The sequence below is a fragment of the Archocentrus centrarchus genome, chromosome 21, assembly GCF_007364275.1.
Source record: "Archocentrus centrarchus isolate MPI-CPG fArcCen1 chromosome 21, fArcCen1, whole genome shotgun sequence".
Lineage (NCBI taxonomy): Eukaryota > Metazoa > Chordata > Actinopteri > Cichliformes > Cichlidae > Archocentrus > Archocentrus centrarchus.
In genome coordinates, this window is record NC_044366.1 from 7,698,733 (window position 1) to 7,714,655 (window position 15,923).

Genomic DNA, 15,923 nt, shown 5'->3' on the forward strand with positions numbered 1-15,923 from the left:
CAGATTATTAACTTAAACATGCTGATATAATATACATAATTATGTAATGTATGTAATATAAAACATGTACATTTTAATATTTCTAACCCTTTTTTGTTTTAAATGTGAATATTATAATTTATAGGTCATGAAAATCTGAAATCTACTATCTTAAATTATTTAAATTATTAGAATATTTAAGTTTGAGTTTGAATAAATTACTATTCACATAGTTTAAATACTGTGTATCTCTGTCTAGTTCAGTACATGCAATCACAATACTAGGGAAGACTTCTAACTTGACAGTTGTCCAGATGACAATCATTGACACCCTCCACAAGGAGGGTAAGCCACAGAAGGTCATTGCTGAAAAGCTGCAGAGTGCTGTATGAAGCATATGGAAAGTTGATTGGAAGGGAAAAGTGTGTTAGTAAAAGGTGCACAAGCAACAGGAAGGAGCACGGCCTTAATAGAATTGTCAAGAAAAGATGATTTAAGAACTTGGGAGAACTTAACGAGGATTGGACTGAGGCTCGCATCAGTGTCTCAAGAGCAGTCTTGCAAAGACTTCTTCAGGAAAGGAGCTCCAACTGTTGCATTCCAAATATCCATCCACTCCTGAACACAAAATAATGCCAGAAGCATCTTACCTGGGCAAAGGAGAAAAAGAACTGGACTACTCCTCAGTGGTCCAACGTCCTCTTTTCAGATGAAAGTAAATTTTGCGTTTCATTTGGAAATCAAGCTCCTAGTGTGGAGGAAAAGTAAAGACAAACAGAATCCAAGGTATTTGAAGTCCAGTGTAAAGTATCTGTAATACTTTGGGGTGTCATCTTCTGGTGTTTGTGTTGGTTGGTCCACTGTGTTTTACTAAGTCCAAAGTCCACTCAGCTGTCTACCAAGAGAGTTTAGAGTATTCCATGCTTCCATCTGCTGACAAGCTTTATGGAGATGCTGATTTAGCTTCTAAGAACCTGCCCACAGTGAAAAAAAACCACTACCAAAATAAGAATTAACAGTTAATTGTGACAGATAAAGTGGAAGGAGAACAGTTTGGGAATTTATATACTTTGAAAAAATGGAGGACAGGCTCTAATTCTTATGAGCATGATGTACCTTTTCAAAGCGATGACAATTCCAGGAGTTTTGGAAAAAGTGTTTTCCTCAGTGATACTTATCTCTTCTCTAGGTGCAGAACTGGATTAATGAACTCACCACACACTAGGAAAGCTGACTGTGGGCACATTTCCATTTGTTTTACAATTTTCTAGTAGGGTCATGCTTTAAAACTAGCTGCACAAGCTGATGAATAACCTCTTTTTAGTTTCAGAGACATGAGGGGTACTTCCCAAAGTCTGATCTGCATAGACCTATCTGCTCAGTGTCCTCAGTCATGCTGGTTATGATTGCTGCAGAAACACAAGCTTACTGTGAACTGAATAACTAAACTGTGCTCGCACTACAGTAACTTTTTTGCAATATGGGTGTTTAAGTTTTTCATTACCAAATTGTATAAATTAGTACAACTTAGTACACTACAACTAGTACAGTTGAAGTGTGTCAGTAGAATTCAGCTGAGGGGGCACAGTTTATTAGGTAGGCCTGGACCGTTAAGGCCCATACATAACACTGAAGGCAGTTGGCTATTCCCTCAAGCAGGCAGGAGCACCGGCCAATAAATAGAGCCATGGATGAGGTCAGCAGCTCTTTCCAACAAGGAAGCAGAGCTGTTTCACCAGACTCCACTGGCAAAAACAGTAGATTTACCTCACAGAACATGTGATTTACTTGCCTATAGCCGCCTCAATTGTCTTCTTACATGTCTTTGGTATGTTAGTGGGTTAGTTTGAATACGATCTAAAACTGTGAGGTAAAAATCAATTTGTTGTTGCAAACCTTGTCAGCTGTAGTCACAAATTCAATTTGAACCTTAAGTTAATGTATCTGTTAAATTTTAGTTATCATTCATTGCTGGATTGGTGCTGTGTCTTCCTTCTTGATGCAGGAGAAATTTAAGAGCAATTTGCAGAACTTGTAGAAAGTCAGAATGCACTGAGAGCTGTGAACGCTGCTGGCTTCACTTAAGACACTTTATATAACTCAGCATCTAAGTACATTCTTATATAAACAAAATTGTCTCATTCCATATCTTTTTTCAAGTTATATCGGAATATTTAAAAAAAAAATCAATATGCTACGCATCCCTAGTTTTACATGGTGAAGTCCGTAGCTGAACCAGCTCCTGTCAGACATATTGCAATATTCTACTCTTGTCTTGGTGGTAGTGATAAGGTAAAACGCTTCCCATTGGACTTTCCATGTCTATTTCAAGAATAAATTTTAAGCTGCTATCACACTGTAAAGACTCTACACCTCAGAAACATGTCGATCCATGGCATACAAGGCACTAATCCCATCGCCAGCTGAATAATTCATAGTCAATTAGGGCTGAGAGGCTGAGGCAGTCTTCATGGAGCAAATGCATTTTCAATGATTCATTTCATGAGCTATGCAAGGGGTCTCTTAATTGTTGTTTACTGCTCGCTATCCAACCACATGTTATTTTTATGCCATCGTGATTACTCCCGGCAGTGCTCAGAGTGCTTGGGAAATGAAGTCCATTAAGGGGTCCTGAGAGCTGTTTTCCTGTCAAGCACCATCAAACGTTTCCAGATTCAAACTTCACTGCACGAGAATAATAAATCTTATCCAGACGAGCCAGTCAGTGAAAATGAGGTGCTTGAAGAGATGCAGGTGATGTATTTTATGGTGCCACAGAGTAGGAAAAAAATATCTGCAGTGTTGTATAAGGATACATTTTTAATGGGATCCCTGAAGAGTAATTAAGATTGCAGGAGAAAAAAGTGAAGTCATGTGGAAGTAGCATTAAGAGTATTACAAATGATAACAGACCAATTTTACAAACTGCAAAATTGGTTGGAGTCAGTAAAGGCATCTCTTTGAGCTCCACAGTATATGTGTCTGGCAAAGAGTGAGAGAGCAAGAGGAGAAAATGCTCAAAGTCATTGCTGTCATAGTATCACAAACTGTAAAAGCACAGCCTGGGTTCTTGTGTGACAGCTCCTCTGACAAAAATAGGCGGCTTGATCTGAGAATAGTGCTGCTGCCCTCCACTTGACGCACTGACGACTTTTTCTGACACCTCATGCCTCAGCAAATCCATCAACACCCATTTTAAGTGTCCCTCACGGTCGTCTAACTGTCATCAGTGTACATGTAACTAAACATACACCCTTGTCAGACATTCAGACTGACATCTAAACCTCCACTACTGTTGTTTTGCCCCATGGCTTGAAAGATGCTGTGAAGAGCTGCACTCAAATTTAAGAGTGAGCAAGAAACACTTAATTTTTTTTTTTTTGTCTTTTTTCATAGCAACACATTCGACTTTTTCTCAAAATCAGAAATGACAGTTAAACTTTCTCCCTGGTATAACTCACAAATGCGCAGCTTAAAGCAGATAACCCATAAGCTGGAGAGGAAATGGCGTCTCACTAATTTAAAAGATCTTCATTTAGCCTGGAAAAAGGGTTTGTTGCTCTATTAAAGAAAAGCCCTCTGTAAAGCTAGGACATCTTACTGTTCATCACTGATTGAAGAAAGTAAGAACAACCCCAGTTTTTTTTTTTTCTTTCCCCGTTTTCAGCACTGAAAAAGAATCTGAGCTCTGTTGAGCAGAGATTCCTTTATCCTTAACTAGTAATGACTTCATGAATTTCTTCACAAATAAAACATATTCATAGCCATCTGACAGCTTATGTACAGCTACTTTCAATACTGTTGGGTTTTCTCTGTATTATTGTAGGGTCTTTTTGTAAAACGGCTGACTGATCATCTGCAGAGGAATGGTTTATTTGAAGAGTTTCAGTCAGGTTTCATAATTCATCACAGTACAGAAATCACATTATTGAAGGTTATGAATGATCTTATGGCCTCTGACTGTGGACTCATCTCTGTGCTTGTCCTGCTAGAACTCAGTGCATATTTCAATACTGTTGACCTTAATATTTTATTACAGAGATTAGAGCATGTCATAAGTATTAAAGGTACTGCGCTGCAATGGTTTGAATCGAATAGATACCAATTTGTTCATGTAAATGGGGAGTTGTTTTCACACACTATGGTAAATTATGGAGTTCCACAGGGTTCTGTCCTAGTACCAGGTCTGTTTACATTATACATGCTTCCTTTAGGCAGTATTGTTAGAAAGTATAGCATGTTTTTTCATTGCTATGCAGATGATACCCAGCTTTATCTATCCATGAAGCCAGATTACATGCACAAATTGGTGAAACTGCAGGAATATCTTCAAGACATAAAGGGCTTCTAAATTCAGATAAAACTGAAGTTATTGCACTCGACCCTACAATTTTAGAAACATGTCTAACCTGATACTTACTCTGCATGGCATTACCTTGGCCTCCAGTAACACAGGAATTTTGGAGTCATTTTTGTCCAGCATATCTCCTTCAATATACATATTAAACAAATATGTAGTACTGTTTTCCTGCAGTTGCACAATATCTCTAAAATTAGACTATGGACTATATAGTACTTTTCTACTCTGAGCACTGAAAGCACTTACACAACACATTTGCATTCACCCATTCATACAAGCACTTCCATGTGTATCTAAGTGCTTTCTGTCTAACATTCACACACATTCATACTCAAACACTTGCGTTGGAGAGTAACTTGGGGTTCAGTATCTTGCCCAAGGATACTTTGGCATGCAGCCTGGTGCAGCTAGGAATCGAACCACCAACCTTCCAATTAGTAGGTGACCTGCTTTACCTCCTGAGCCACAGCCACCCCAATTTAGTCAGGCATTTATTACTTCTAGGCTGGACTATTACTATCAGGTTGTCCTAAAAACTCCCTGAAAAGCCTTCAGTGATCCAAAATGCTGCAGCAAGAGTATTGACAGAGACTAGAAAGAGGGTGCATATTTCTTGCATACAAGGTCTTGAATAATCAGGCCCTACCTTTTCTTAAAGACCTCAATGTACCGTATCACCCCAATAAAGCACATCACTCTCAGACTGCTGGCTTACTTGTGGTTCCTAGGATACTTAAGAGTAGAATGGGAGGCAGAGCCTTCAGCTTTCAGGCCCCTCTTCTGTGGAACCAGCTCCCAGTTTGGATTCGGGAGACAGACACCCTCTCTACTTTTAAGATTAGGCTTAAAACTTTCCTTTGTGATAAAGCTATGATACAGTTAGGGCTGGATCAGGTTGGGTGGGAGGGCTGGGCTTCCCATGATGCACTGAGTGTTTCTTCTTTACTCACCTCTTTTCTGTCTCTGTGTTTATGCACCATCCATCCATTTTCTTCTGCTTATCTTTTTCAGGGTTGCTATCCCAGCTAGCATAAGGTGAGAGGCAGGGTACACCCTGGACAGGTCACTAGGGCCAACACAGAGAGACAGACAACCATTCACACTAGCGGGCAATTTAGAGTGACCGATTAACCTAAACCCAACTGCATGTCTTTGGACTGTGGAGGAAACCCACGCAGACACGGGGAGAACATGCTCCATACAAACTTCATACAGAGAGGCCTGGGCCAAGGTGGAATTGAACCCAGGCCTAGATGTCATTTTAGATGTGAGGCAGTAGTGCTAACCACCATGCCACCGTGCTACCCTCAATATAAATAAAATAAAATAAAATTGAATGAATACTTTCCCATAGGGAGTCAAAAGTGGAGCGCATTTTCAGTAGATTTAATTCATGTATTTGATTATTCCTTCAATATATTTTTTTCCTCACATTTGACACCAATTAATAAGCCGGGGTCTCGGACTTTATTCTAAACTTAAGTGACTGTTAACCTTTTATGGTCATTCCTGGTGGGTGAAGTAAGAGCCTGGAGAATATTGGCAGTAATATGTTTCCATGAAGTTGTATTTTTCTATGAAATAGAACTGAGCGTAGGTACTGTTTTTGACAGTAATTCAGTTTAACAGCTTTAAACGAGCGGAGACAGCACAAAGAGAGAGAGTGTATCTGTTTGAGAAAGAGAAGCGAGCACAGACGCACTTTGTTGCAGCCGCTGTGGGGCTTATATTGACTGATTGCAGCTCTCATTACCACTTGTTTGTTTTCAGCTATTCTGACACCTGTTAGATGTGACAGAGGTGAGTTTTGCTTTCTGCTGGTTAGGGTTGAATAGCCAGGGGCCTCTCTATGTGTGTTTGTTTACATACTTCTTGCAGTTTTGATTGCATAAGGCACACACACAAGGCAGTATGAAAAGTTTTCTTCCCCTCTTTCTTCTGCTGTTGACTCAGAGGTAACTCTAATCCTTCATGAAGCCTCTGTTTGCATTTAATTTGGGGTTCTACTGTCTTTTATTTAGGCAGTGACTTCCCAGGCTGACCATGCAAACTGTAGAAGTAATCATAGTAACAAAGTAATTGCCATAAAAGTAATCAAACCTTAAAAAGCTTGCTTGTGCTGTTCTGTAAGTTCTGTTTAATAAAATGCGCCAAATGTGGTGTATTGTTGTTGTAATACTTAATAACTGATGGTCTCTGGAGCTTGAAAAAGGCGACTGGACTTCTTTTTGTTTCTTGAAGACGTTTCACCTCTCATCCGAAAGGCTTCTTCAGTTCTCAACCAAATGGTGGAGAGACCCAGGTATTTAAACCCCTATGGGCGTAGTCCCCTGGAGGTGGTTATGACCCTCTATTGATCATGTGCGTGAACACATGTGCCCAGGTGTGAAGGGGGCGTGGGTCATATTTAATCAGTGGTTTCAGTTGAAACCAATTTAGGACTCCGCTCCATTGTTTCCTGTGGCCTATTGAGGTCACTGGAACAAAGGTGTGAATGGGGGTTGAGACGTCTGGGAAGGGAGCTCAGGACAGCACTGTAAGCGGGGGAAAGTTGGTGACGTAATCCACCTCCTCTGTTCAATGATGGTTGTTCACAGTGGACATAGATGGCTTCTTTCACTCCTCTTTCAAACCATCTGTTTTCCCTGTCCAAAATGTGAACATTGGCATCCTCAAAAGAGTGCCCTTTTTCCTTCAGATGCAGATGTACTGCTGAATCTTGTCCTGTCGAGGGGGCTCTTCTATGTTGTGCCATTCGTTTGTGAAGAGGCTGTTTGGTTTCACCAATGTAGAGGTCCGAGCACTCTTCACTGCACTGAACAGCATACACTACATCGCTGATCTTGTGTTTGGCGGGTTTGTCCTTGGGATGAACCAGTTTTTGTCTTAGGGTGTGACTTGGTTTGAAGTATACTGAGATGTCATGCTTGGAGAAAATTCTTCTGAGTTTCTCTGACAAGCCTGACACATATGGGATGACAATGTTGTTCCTCTTGTCCTTCCCATTCTCTGTAGTTTGTGTTTGGCCTTCATTCCTGTGCATCTTAGCTGATTTGATGAAGGCCCAGTTGGGGTAACCGCATGTTTTGAGGGCTTTCTTAATGTGTGTGTGTTCCTTATGCTTCCCTTCTGCCTTAGAGGGAACACTTTCCGCACCTCCAGGGGACTACGCCCATAGGGGTTTAAATACCTGGGTCTCTCCACCATTTGGTTGAGAACTGAAGAAGCCTTTCGGATGAGAGGTGAAACGTCTTCAAGAAACAAAAAGAAGTCCAGTCGCCTTTTTCAAGCTCCAGAGACTACTATGACCTGGATGACTGAGAATCTACACAGACTTAATAACTGATGCACACCTGTTAAGCCAAATTCAAAAGCTTTCCCTTACTGGGTGTGGCTCAGGCAGTGTAGTGATGTCAGTTCTGACAGCGACTCACATTACTATGTAAACATGCTGTGATTTTAAGCAAAGCCAGGTGGTTTAATTGAAACATATTGATTTGATTAAAAAAATGTTACACAACTTGCCGATATGTTTTTACTCCTTTGTCATTCTCCTAATTTAAATATGGCAGTGCGCTGGAAATTTTTAGGTTCTACACAAAGCTTTGCGGACCCACATCCACACGTTGTAGCTGTTTACTGTCACTTGAGGGCAGTGTGGAAAATATGTGGAACAACCTGTCATGTGGGCTACTCTTGTTGCTGTTTGTGCTATTGTTGGTCCTTTGGCTTAGCCCCTGTTGTGGAGAAGGGAGACGTCAAAATATACAAAGAATGTCTTTGTAGTGCCGAGCTAAGAATGACGAAAACCCTCTACTCCAGCCTTTGTCTGCACTTGCGGATAGCCTTTGTTGTACTTCTTCCTCTTCATAGTTAACTCCGCTGTTGCTCCCTTGACTGTTCAGGGTACCATTTCAACCATCAGCACTGAAACACTGTAGGCCTACAAGCTGTTGGCTTTTTGTAGCCTTTTTGCAAGTGCGTCTTCAAAGCCTCTGGAGACTGAATTCCCACTAGAAGTGTAACAGTTCATCAGGGGTTAACTGAAAACCACGGTATCGAAGCCATGGTTCGATTCTCTGAACCATGAACGGATCACACTATTACTATTACTATTTTGTACCATTACACCCCTAATTTCCACAACACCTTTCTTTGCGTAGCCAAAGAGCTCCGCAAAATTCAAGCTGCTTTGGCACATGCAGTGCTGCCCTGAACTCTTCTTAGGATTGCCCAGCAGAGTTGGATGTGAGAATGCAAATCTCCATGTCAGTTGGGTTGAAGATTATACAGTATTTACCCTGGCAGCTCTCTAGTTCAACAGCCGTGTGATGTCCGTTTGCAGCCATGTGAGAACGAAGAGGGTATTTGTCTGGGAAATTTTCTGCAAGCGCTGTGTGTTGCCTCCTGAATGCTCTCCCCAGTCAGCACCATCACCTAACATGAACTCTTGTTTCCAGTATTGAATATGTGTCCTTTTCAGACCCTCTCTTGCTGTGTGCTGCATATTAGAGAGGCCAACCCAGGACAGTGTCCTAACTTAATTCTTCCCACATTCTCCCGACTCTATACAGGTGCTGGTCATAAAATTAGAATATCATGAAAAAGTTGATTTATTTCAGTAATTCCATTCAAAAAGTAAAACTTGTATATTATATTCATTCATTACACACAGACTGATATATTTCAAATGTTTATTTCTTTTAATTTTGTTGATTATAACTGACAACTAATGAAAACCCCAAATTCAGTATCTCAGAAAATTATAATATTACTTAAGACCAATACAAAAAAAGGATTTTTAGAAATGTTGGCCAACTGAAAAGTATGAAGATGAAAAGTATGAGCATGTACAGCACTCAATACTTAGCTGGGGCTTCTTTTGCCTGGATTACTGCACTAATGTGGCGTGGCATGGAGTCGATCTGTCTGTGGCACTGCTCAGGTGTTATGAGAGCCCAGGTTGCTCTGATAGTGGCCTTCAGCTCTTCTGAATTGTTGGGTCTGGCGTATCGCATCTTCCTCTTCACAATACCCCATAGATTCTTTATGGGGTTAAGGTCAGGTGAGTTTGCTGGCCAGTTAAGAGCAGGGATACCATGGTCCTTAAAGCAGGTACTGGTTTCCAAAGGAAATGCAAAATTGACTTTGATCAGAGAACATAACTTTGGAGCACTCAGCAGCAGTCCAGTCCTTTTTGTCTTTAGCCCAGGCAAGACGCTTCTGACGCCGTCTCCTGTTCAAGAGTGGCTCGACACGAGGACTGCGACAGCTGAAACCCATGTCTTGCATACGTCTGTGCGTGGTGGTTCTTGAAGCACTGACTCCAGCTGCAGTCCACTGTGAATCTCCCCCACATTTTTGAATGTGTTTTGTTTCACAATCCTCTCCAGGGTGCAGTTATCCCTTTTGCTTGTACACTTTTTTTCTACCACATCTTTTCCTTCCCTTCACCTCTCTATTAATGTGCTTGGACACAGAGCTCTGTGAACAGACAGCCTCTTTAGCAATGACCTTTTGTGTCTTGCCCTCCTTGTGCAAGGTGTCAAAGGTCATCTTTTGGACAACTGTCAAGTCAGCATTCTTCCCCATGATTGTGTCACCTACAGAACTAGACTGAGAGACCGTTTAAAGGGCTTTGCAGGTGTTTTGAGTTAATTAGCTGATTAGAGTGTGGCACCAGGTGTCTTCAACATTGAACCTTTTCACAATATTCTAATTTTCTGAGATACTGAATTTGGGGTTTTCATTAGTTGTCAGTTATAATCATCAAAATTAAAAGAATTAAACATTTGAAATATATCAGTCTGAATGAATATATATACAAGTTTCACTATTTGAGTGGAATTACTGAAATACATCAACTTTTTCATGATATTCTATTTCTATGACCAGCACCTGTATGTGACTGTTAGTAACAATGATGATTATATTGCTCTTAATAATTTAGAACAGTTATCAAGTTGTTGTCCAACATGAAACAATTGCTTTTATTTTTTTGTAATTTCTACTTTGTAACATCAAAAACACAAATTGAAATGTAGTTGCATTTTTAATTTTAAGAGTTGCTGTTGTTGTTGTTGGCTGTGAGTGATCACTTTTCCCTAAATGAGTGTCCACAAACCTGCTTACTGCTGACCTCCTAAAATAACTCATTCTGTGCCAGAATGTCCTCTGAGTAAATGTGGGAACGTGCTTGCAAGGGGTTTAAGTTAAATTAGGGTTGTAGAAAGACAGAAACTTACCATGAAGCATTGGGCTCATCAGTTCTTTGAAGGCTGGTTGGCATGCAGAGCTCTCTTCCTTTTTAGTCTGTGCAGGGAGGGATAAAGAAATGGCAAAAACCTTAAAGGACACCAGCACATAATGGCTCCTCATTTTTTATCTCCTCACAGTCTGACTGCTTGGTGAAGCAGTCCACCAAGGTCTTCACCTGTGGCATGGTGTGATGAGTCACTCCATGTTCCTCCTTGGCCGGCACGGGTAGCAAACGATGGTCACTACAGCCACCACAGAGATGCACTGACACCCTCACTGCTCTCCTGTCCTTCCCTGTCAAATCTACACTAACAGCAGCCATACCAATGAGCTCTCACAGTTGCCAAGGTAAGAAATAAAACATGTAAAATTTAAACACAACAGTTTATTTTCTATAGACTTGTAGCTGCTTTGTCATGGGAAAAGTCTATATTTTTTACTCCTCGACACAGATCTGGATTTCCTATTTTACTCAACTGCAAACCAAAATGGACAAAAGGTCCATTGTATCCTCTCTTCCCATCAAGCTTTGCTTATCTTGGTCATGTTCAGCAAATTGATTTCACAGGCATTTATTAATTGTTGCAGTACTAACGATCTTGTGTGACACAATGTAGCTGGCATCACCTTCTATTCTTTTGAACTGTGTTTGGAGACACAGTGGAGTCCGTGCCAAAAAGCCTTTCAAAAGGGTTTGCGTCAGAGCGGATGTTTCAGGTCGTCACATTACGCTGAAAACTGGCACAGGTCAAAGATATTTGGTGATTTCTTTCTTGATCGTCTTCCTCTTTTTTTCCTGTCTCTGTCTCTCTTAAATGCATTGTGTTATGCAAGTGGAACGTTGGACTGGGCCATGTTTTCCGCTTTCATTTCCTTTTTATTCTGCTCATTTCTGTTCTCTGTTCATGCTTAGCTCATCAAGTTGTTCTTTCAAGTCTCTGGATATATTCTATAAATGTGACTTGTCAGTTTTGGTTATTTCATTTAATAATATCTGACTTGTTGTTTTATTCACAATAATCCAGTTTTAAGTTAAAGGGAAAAAAAGTCCTACATAAAACTACAGTTGTTGACGTATCCGTCACGTTTTTCGTCTCATTTTAACTTTATTCACTCAGGGAGGTAGACTTTTTGAATCACAACTAACTATCTGTTGATGGATATAGCTTTTGAAAAGCAAATGTCAGATGTTATGAAGTAATAGCAAAAATAGGTGAGGGAGGATTCTGTTTTTATTAGGCCAAAATATCCATCTGCCAGATGTTCCTTCACTTTGGGGAGCTCAGAAATTAAGCTCTCATTTCTCAGTTTCACTTCACGTTAACAGTAAATTTTCTCCTTGTCGCTCTTCAGTTTGTGCAGTTCTGGTAAACCCTTTTCCACATATGACAGAGCATCATTTCCTATTTTTTTTTTTTTTTTTTTTTTTTATACCACCATTTTAGAGGACTAAAGAGCCTTTTGTCCGACTTAAACTTGGGTGGCGAAGGCTGGCATGTTGACATGCTACTTGGCATTTTGGAACCGGGTTTATGGCCTTGGAGGCAGAGCTAGAACACACACACAGAAAAACTCTCTCTTATCCCAGCAAGACCTTCCCCTTCTGTCTACCCCCCCTCTCCCAGCCCTCCTCTCTTCTCTCCAGCAGCAGTAATCGGTGGCAGGTCCTGGCTGAGGGGGATCTTGCGTCAATAAATCGTCATGCATAGCAACTTGCCGGCCTGGAACACAAACAGAGAGAGGGGCCGTCTGCTGCTCGAGGCCTTGTATAGCTGGTTAAAAAAGCTTTGAGACCTCTGCAGTCTAACCAGAAAAAATACTGGATTTTGTAGGCACTTGGGTTAGGTGTGTTGTGTAGTTTCAGTCATGTTTTTACTCCTTGGACTGGCCCTAACCTTGTCTTCTGTGATCATATAGATGTTGCTGTTTAGCAGTTGTGCTTTACGTTTGCAGTAGAGAATCTGTAACAAACGAGATGAAGAAAATTATTCTCCCTATTGGATTTTATCTTAAGCCTTGAAACCATGAAATCCTGACAGCATCTTAGTGTGTCTGCTTCATGTCTGAAAAAGCACCTTAGTCTCTTTTCCATGGTAGGTGCGATGACACTCTTACTAGGTTTGACTATTGACATGTTGCTGTCCCACTTTCAACATGACAACTGCTTGCTTTAAAGTAACTGATGGGTACGGGTCTGGGGCTTCAGTACTAATCATCACTGAAACTTTAAGAGCCTTAAACAAGTGGTGGATTAAATAATCACAGCATTGTTTAACATACCATTTATACCGTTAAAGATGAGGGCTTTTATTTATTTATTTTTTTTGAAGATTTTATTATTATTTTTTTTAATGTCTAAAATAATCATTCAGAAATGAAGTAAGATGCAACAGAACTGTAAGAAACAAAACTGAAAACCACACCAAATCCAATAATTTGGTTTGCCTTATTGATAGAAACTGCAAGCACATGATAATTTTAAATTTCCTAACCATATATAGTAGTCACCTGTACATAATACCATTTTATATCTCAAATTCCAGTTCTAACTTGATACAGACATTGACTTAAATTTTCACCATTTCCTGCAGTGGTGCAGTGGTTACTACTGATGCCTCACAGCCAGAAGGTCCTAGATTTGAATCCACTGGCCGGACGGGGCCTTTCTGTGTGAAGTTTGCATGTTCTCCCGGTGCTTACACGGGTTCTTTCCGGGTACTCCGGCTTTCTCCCACAGTCCAAAGATATGCGTGGGTTAAGTTAACTGGCAATTTTAAATTGCTAATTAATTCGTAGGTGTGAGTGTGAACCCGACGGGGGTTGTCTGTCTCTATTAGCTCTACAATAGACCCCTTGCATTTTCTTGTGGCATTGTTTCCATGTAATAAAGTGAATCAAAAGTTGAACCACATTTCTTTTAACATGCATACACACACACACACACGCACACACATGCACACATGCACAATAAAAGAATCACACTCACTTTTTAAAAATTATTATTTAGACTGTTGATCTGTGGCAGATGGATGTGAATTATTCATATTTTTGGGATGACCACAGCCATGTGTAGATTTTATCCCAGAGATTATTCAGTATCAGAGAGGAAAGAGAGACATGACTGAGAGGAACAACAGCACAGTGTGCCTTACAAATGATGCTGGAGTTAATGCCAGATAAGACTGTTGTTTTTCTTTACTGTGCATTGTGATCAAGGGAGTGCATTCTTCATGATCACGGGTCTTTTGTTGTTTTTTTCCCTAGTAAATTTGATGTCCATATCTGGTTCTAGGCATTTTCTTGGTGGTGCTTTGCCGATTGTAATGTTGCAGTTTTGGACAAAAAATGCAGGGATTCATACCTTAACCTTTTCTGGAGGGACTGTTTTCTGTCAGGATTTGGAATACATGTTTAGGCCTTTGGGGGTCAGCTCTTTCCTCTAACAAAATTTAAGCCTAAGTATAAGATTTAAAGGTAATCAAAGGCAGCTGCTCTGCAGTTTATGCTCCTGCATTTGAAATGGGAGTAATTTTTAATTCTTTTACTTGCCCTTCCTTCTCTTCTGTCACTCTAGTTTCTCGATCTGTCTCATTTTTTTCTCTGGCTCCAGGTTTTAATCAGAAAATGTAATAAAGGCTCTCAGTGGGAGCTATCAAAAGCTTGCAGTGCTGGATTAGAAGAGTGGCTAGTCTGGGCCAGGCCACTGGAAGTGAAGCATAATCTTCAAAAAGGGAGCTTAACACCTGCTGGTCCACGCTGATGATTCCTCATTTACAGAGGCCAGTGTCACAAGGAAAAGGCTTGGGGTGTTAATTGATGGTTTAAGTCTGAAGGTTTTGAAAGTTGTCTAAAGATGACTGAAGTCAACGAAGGCGAGAGGCGAAATGAATTAAGCAGGAGCTTACTCAGAGGAAGTTATCAGGGAAGTCGAACGGAGAGTGAGGCTGTTCAATTCATCTGGGCTTGATTGCAGCCGCGCACATAGCAGCTACCGCTATCTAGTAAGAGCTGGAGGAACACAATAGTACTTTCTCCTATCTGAGTTTGATTGCTGCATTCAAATAGTGCAGGATGGTTATTGTTCTAATTTATCCTTGGCTCTGCAAAATATGTCTCAGTGGAGTGATGGATTGGAATGAGAGTTGAACTGGACCAAACAGAAGCATTTTTAAGGGAACAATGGGAGCTGCTGTGGAGAAATAAGATTATTTCTTCATTATTGTCTTCCCCTCTACAGTTTTCCAGGCTATTCCCTTCAAGTAGTCTCATTGTCAGATGAAACAAGTGTGCAGTGCAGCCCTCAGAAAAATTTATTAAGCATTCAAAGCTTTACGGCTGTTGGAAGGAGAAGCTCAGAACCGAATTAGTTCTGTGCAGTGTTCTTTCATATAATTAAAGATCATTTTATAATTGGATCATTTTTAGGGCTTTTTTTTTTTTTTTTTTTTTTTTTGGTAGCAGTGACAATGTGGCAGTAGATTTTTAACTTACTCTGATAGCCTACCTTTTTTTTTTGTCAGTTTTCCTTTTGCTCATTTAATCTTTCAGCAGCAATGCTAATAAATGAGGCTGTTCTGAAAGTTAATACATACCACATGTGATGGAAAACTGAAACTGCAACATTGTGGGTTTTATAGCAGTGGTATAGCTGTGACTGTAGCTCATAACTGAGACCTGACACAGGTATTCCTCTAGTATGAGCTGACCTTGGATGTAGTTACAGAGTTTTCATGGTACTACACAGCCCAGATGTCTGTATAGCCCAGATGTCCAGTCTGGCACTGGTAGTGAAATGAAGAAAATGATTGACCTCTAAGATTAACGCTTAAGGATTCACATCTGCTGCCAAGCTTACATTTGAAGTGAAATGCAAGAGGGTCCCATTGTCTTTAAGACCTCTGCCCAGCAGAAAACTCTGAAAAGAGTATTCCAGTACTGCTGTATTTCCCATCTGCCTGGGCGAGGAAATCCGCTGGGTTCAACAGGGGATAGCTGAGAAGAGGGAGGCGGGTCAGGTGGGTCTCTGAGGATGTAATCCTCCTGATTCTATGAACAAAACAAAATCAAAAGTTCCAGCAGTTACACAATCCCTGTTAGGAAGGACTCGGTGCACCCTGGATCTCCCAGGGCAGAATGAACTTTTCCAGGCATTAATCCGAGGATAAGCCCTGAGTCCTTCTAACTCTGTGCCACAGTGTGCTAAAAATGCATGAAATACCCTGCGGAGCTGCTGTGTTCACTATGATTGGCATCCCACTGCAGATATGTACTTGTGGCACCAGTTTGGTGGTTTGAAGATGCAGGTCCTGCCCTTCAGGAAAGTTGT

The 15,923-nt window shown here is 40.7% G+C and overlaps 1 protein-coding gene across 1 annotated transcript in view; it reads left to right on the forward strand.

Annotated features, from left to right (window-relative positions):
• Window positions 1-15,923, forward strand: part of hdac4 (histone deacetylase 4) — a 124,636-nt gene that overhangs the window by 9,459 nt on the left and 99,254 nt on the right. Inside the window, exon 2 of the mRNA XM_030757903.1 lies at window positions 10,735-10,945. Coding sequence (XP_030613763.1) covers window positions 10,924-10,945 — 22 coding nt within the window. The 5' untranslated portion in view covers window positions 10,735-10,923. The remainder of the gene's footprint in view (window positions 1-10,734; window positions 10,946-15,923) is intronic.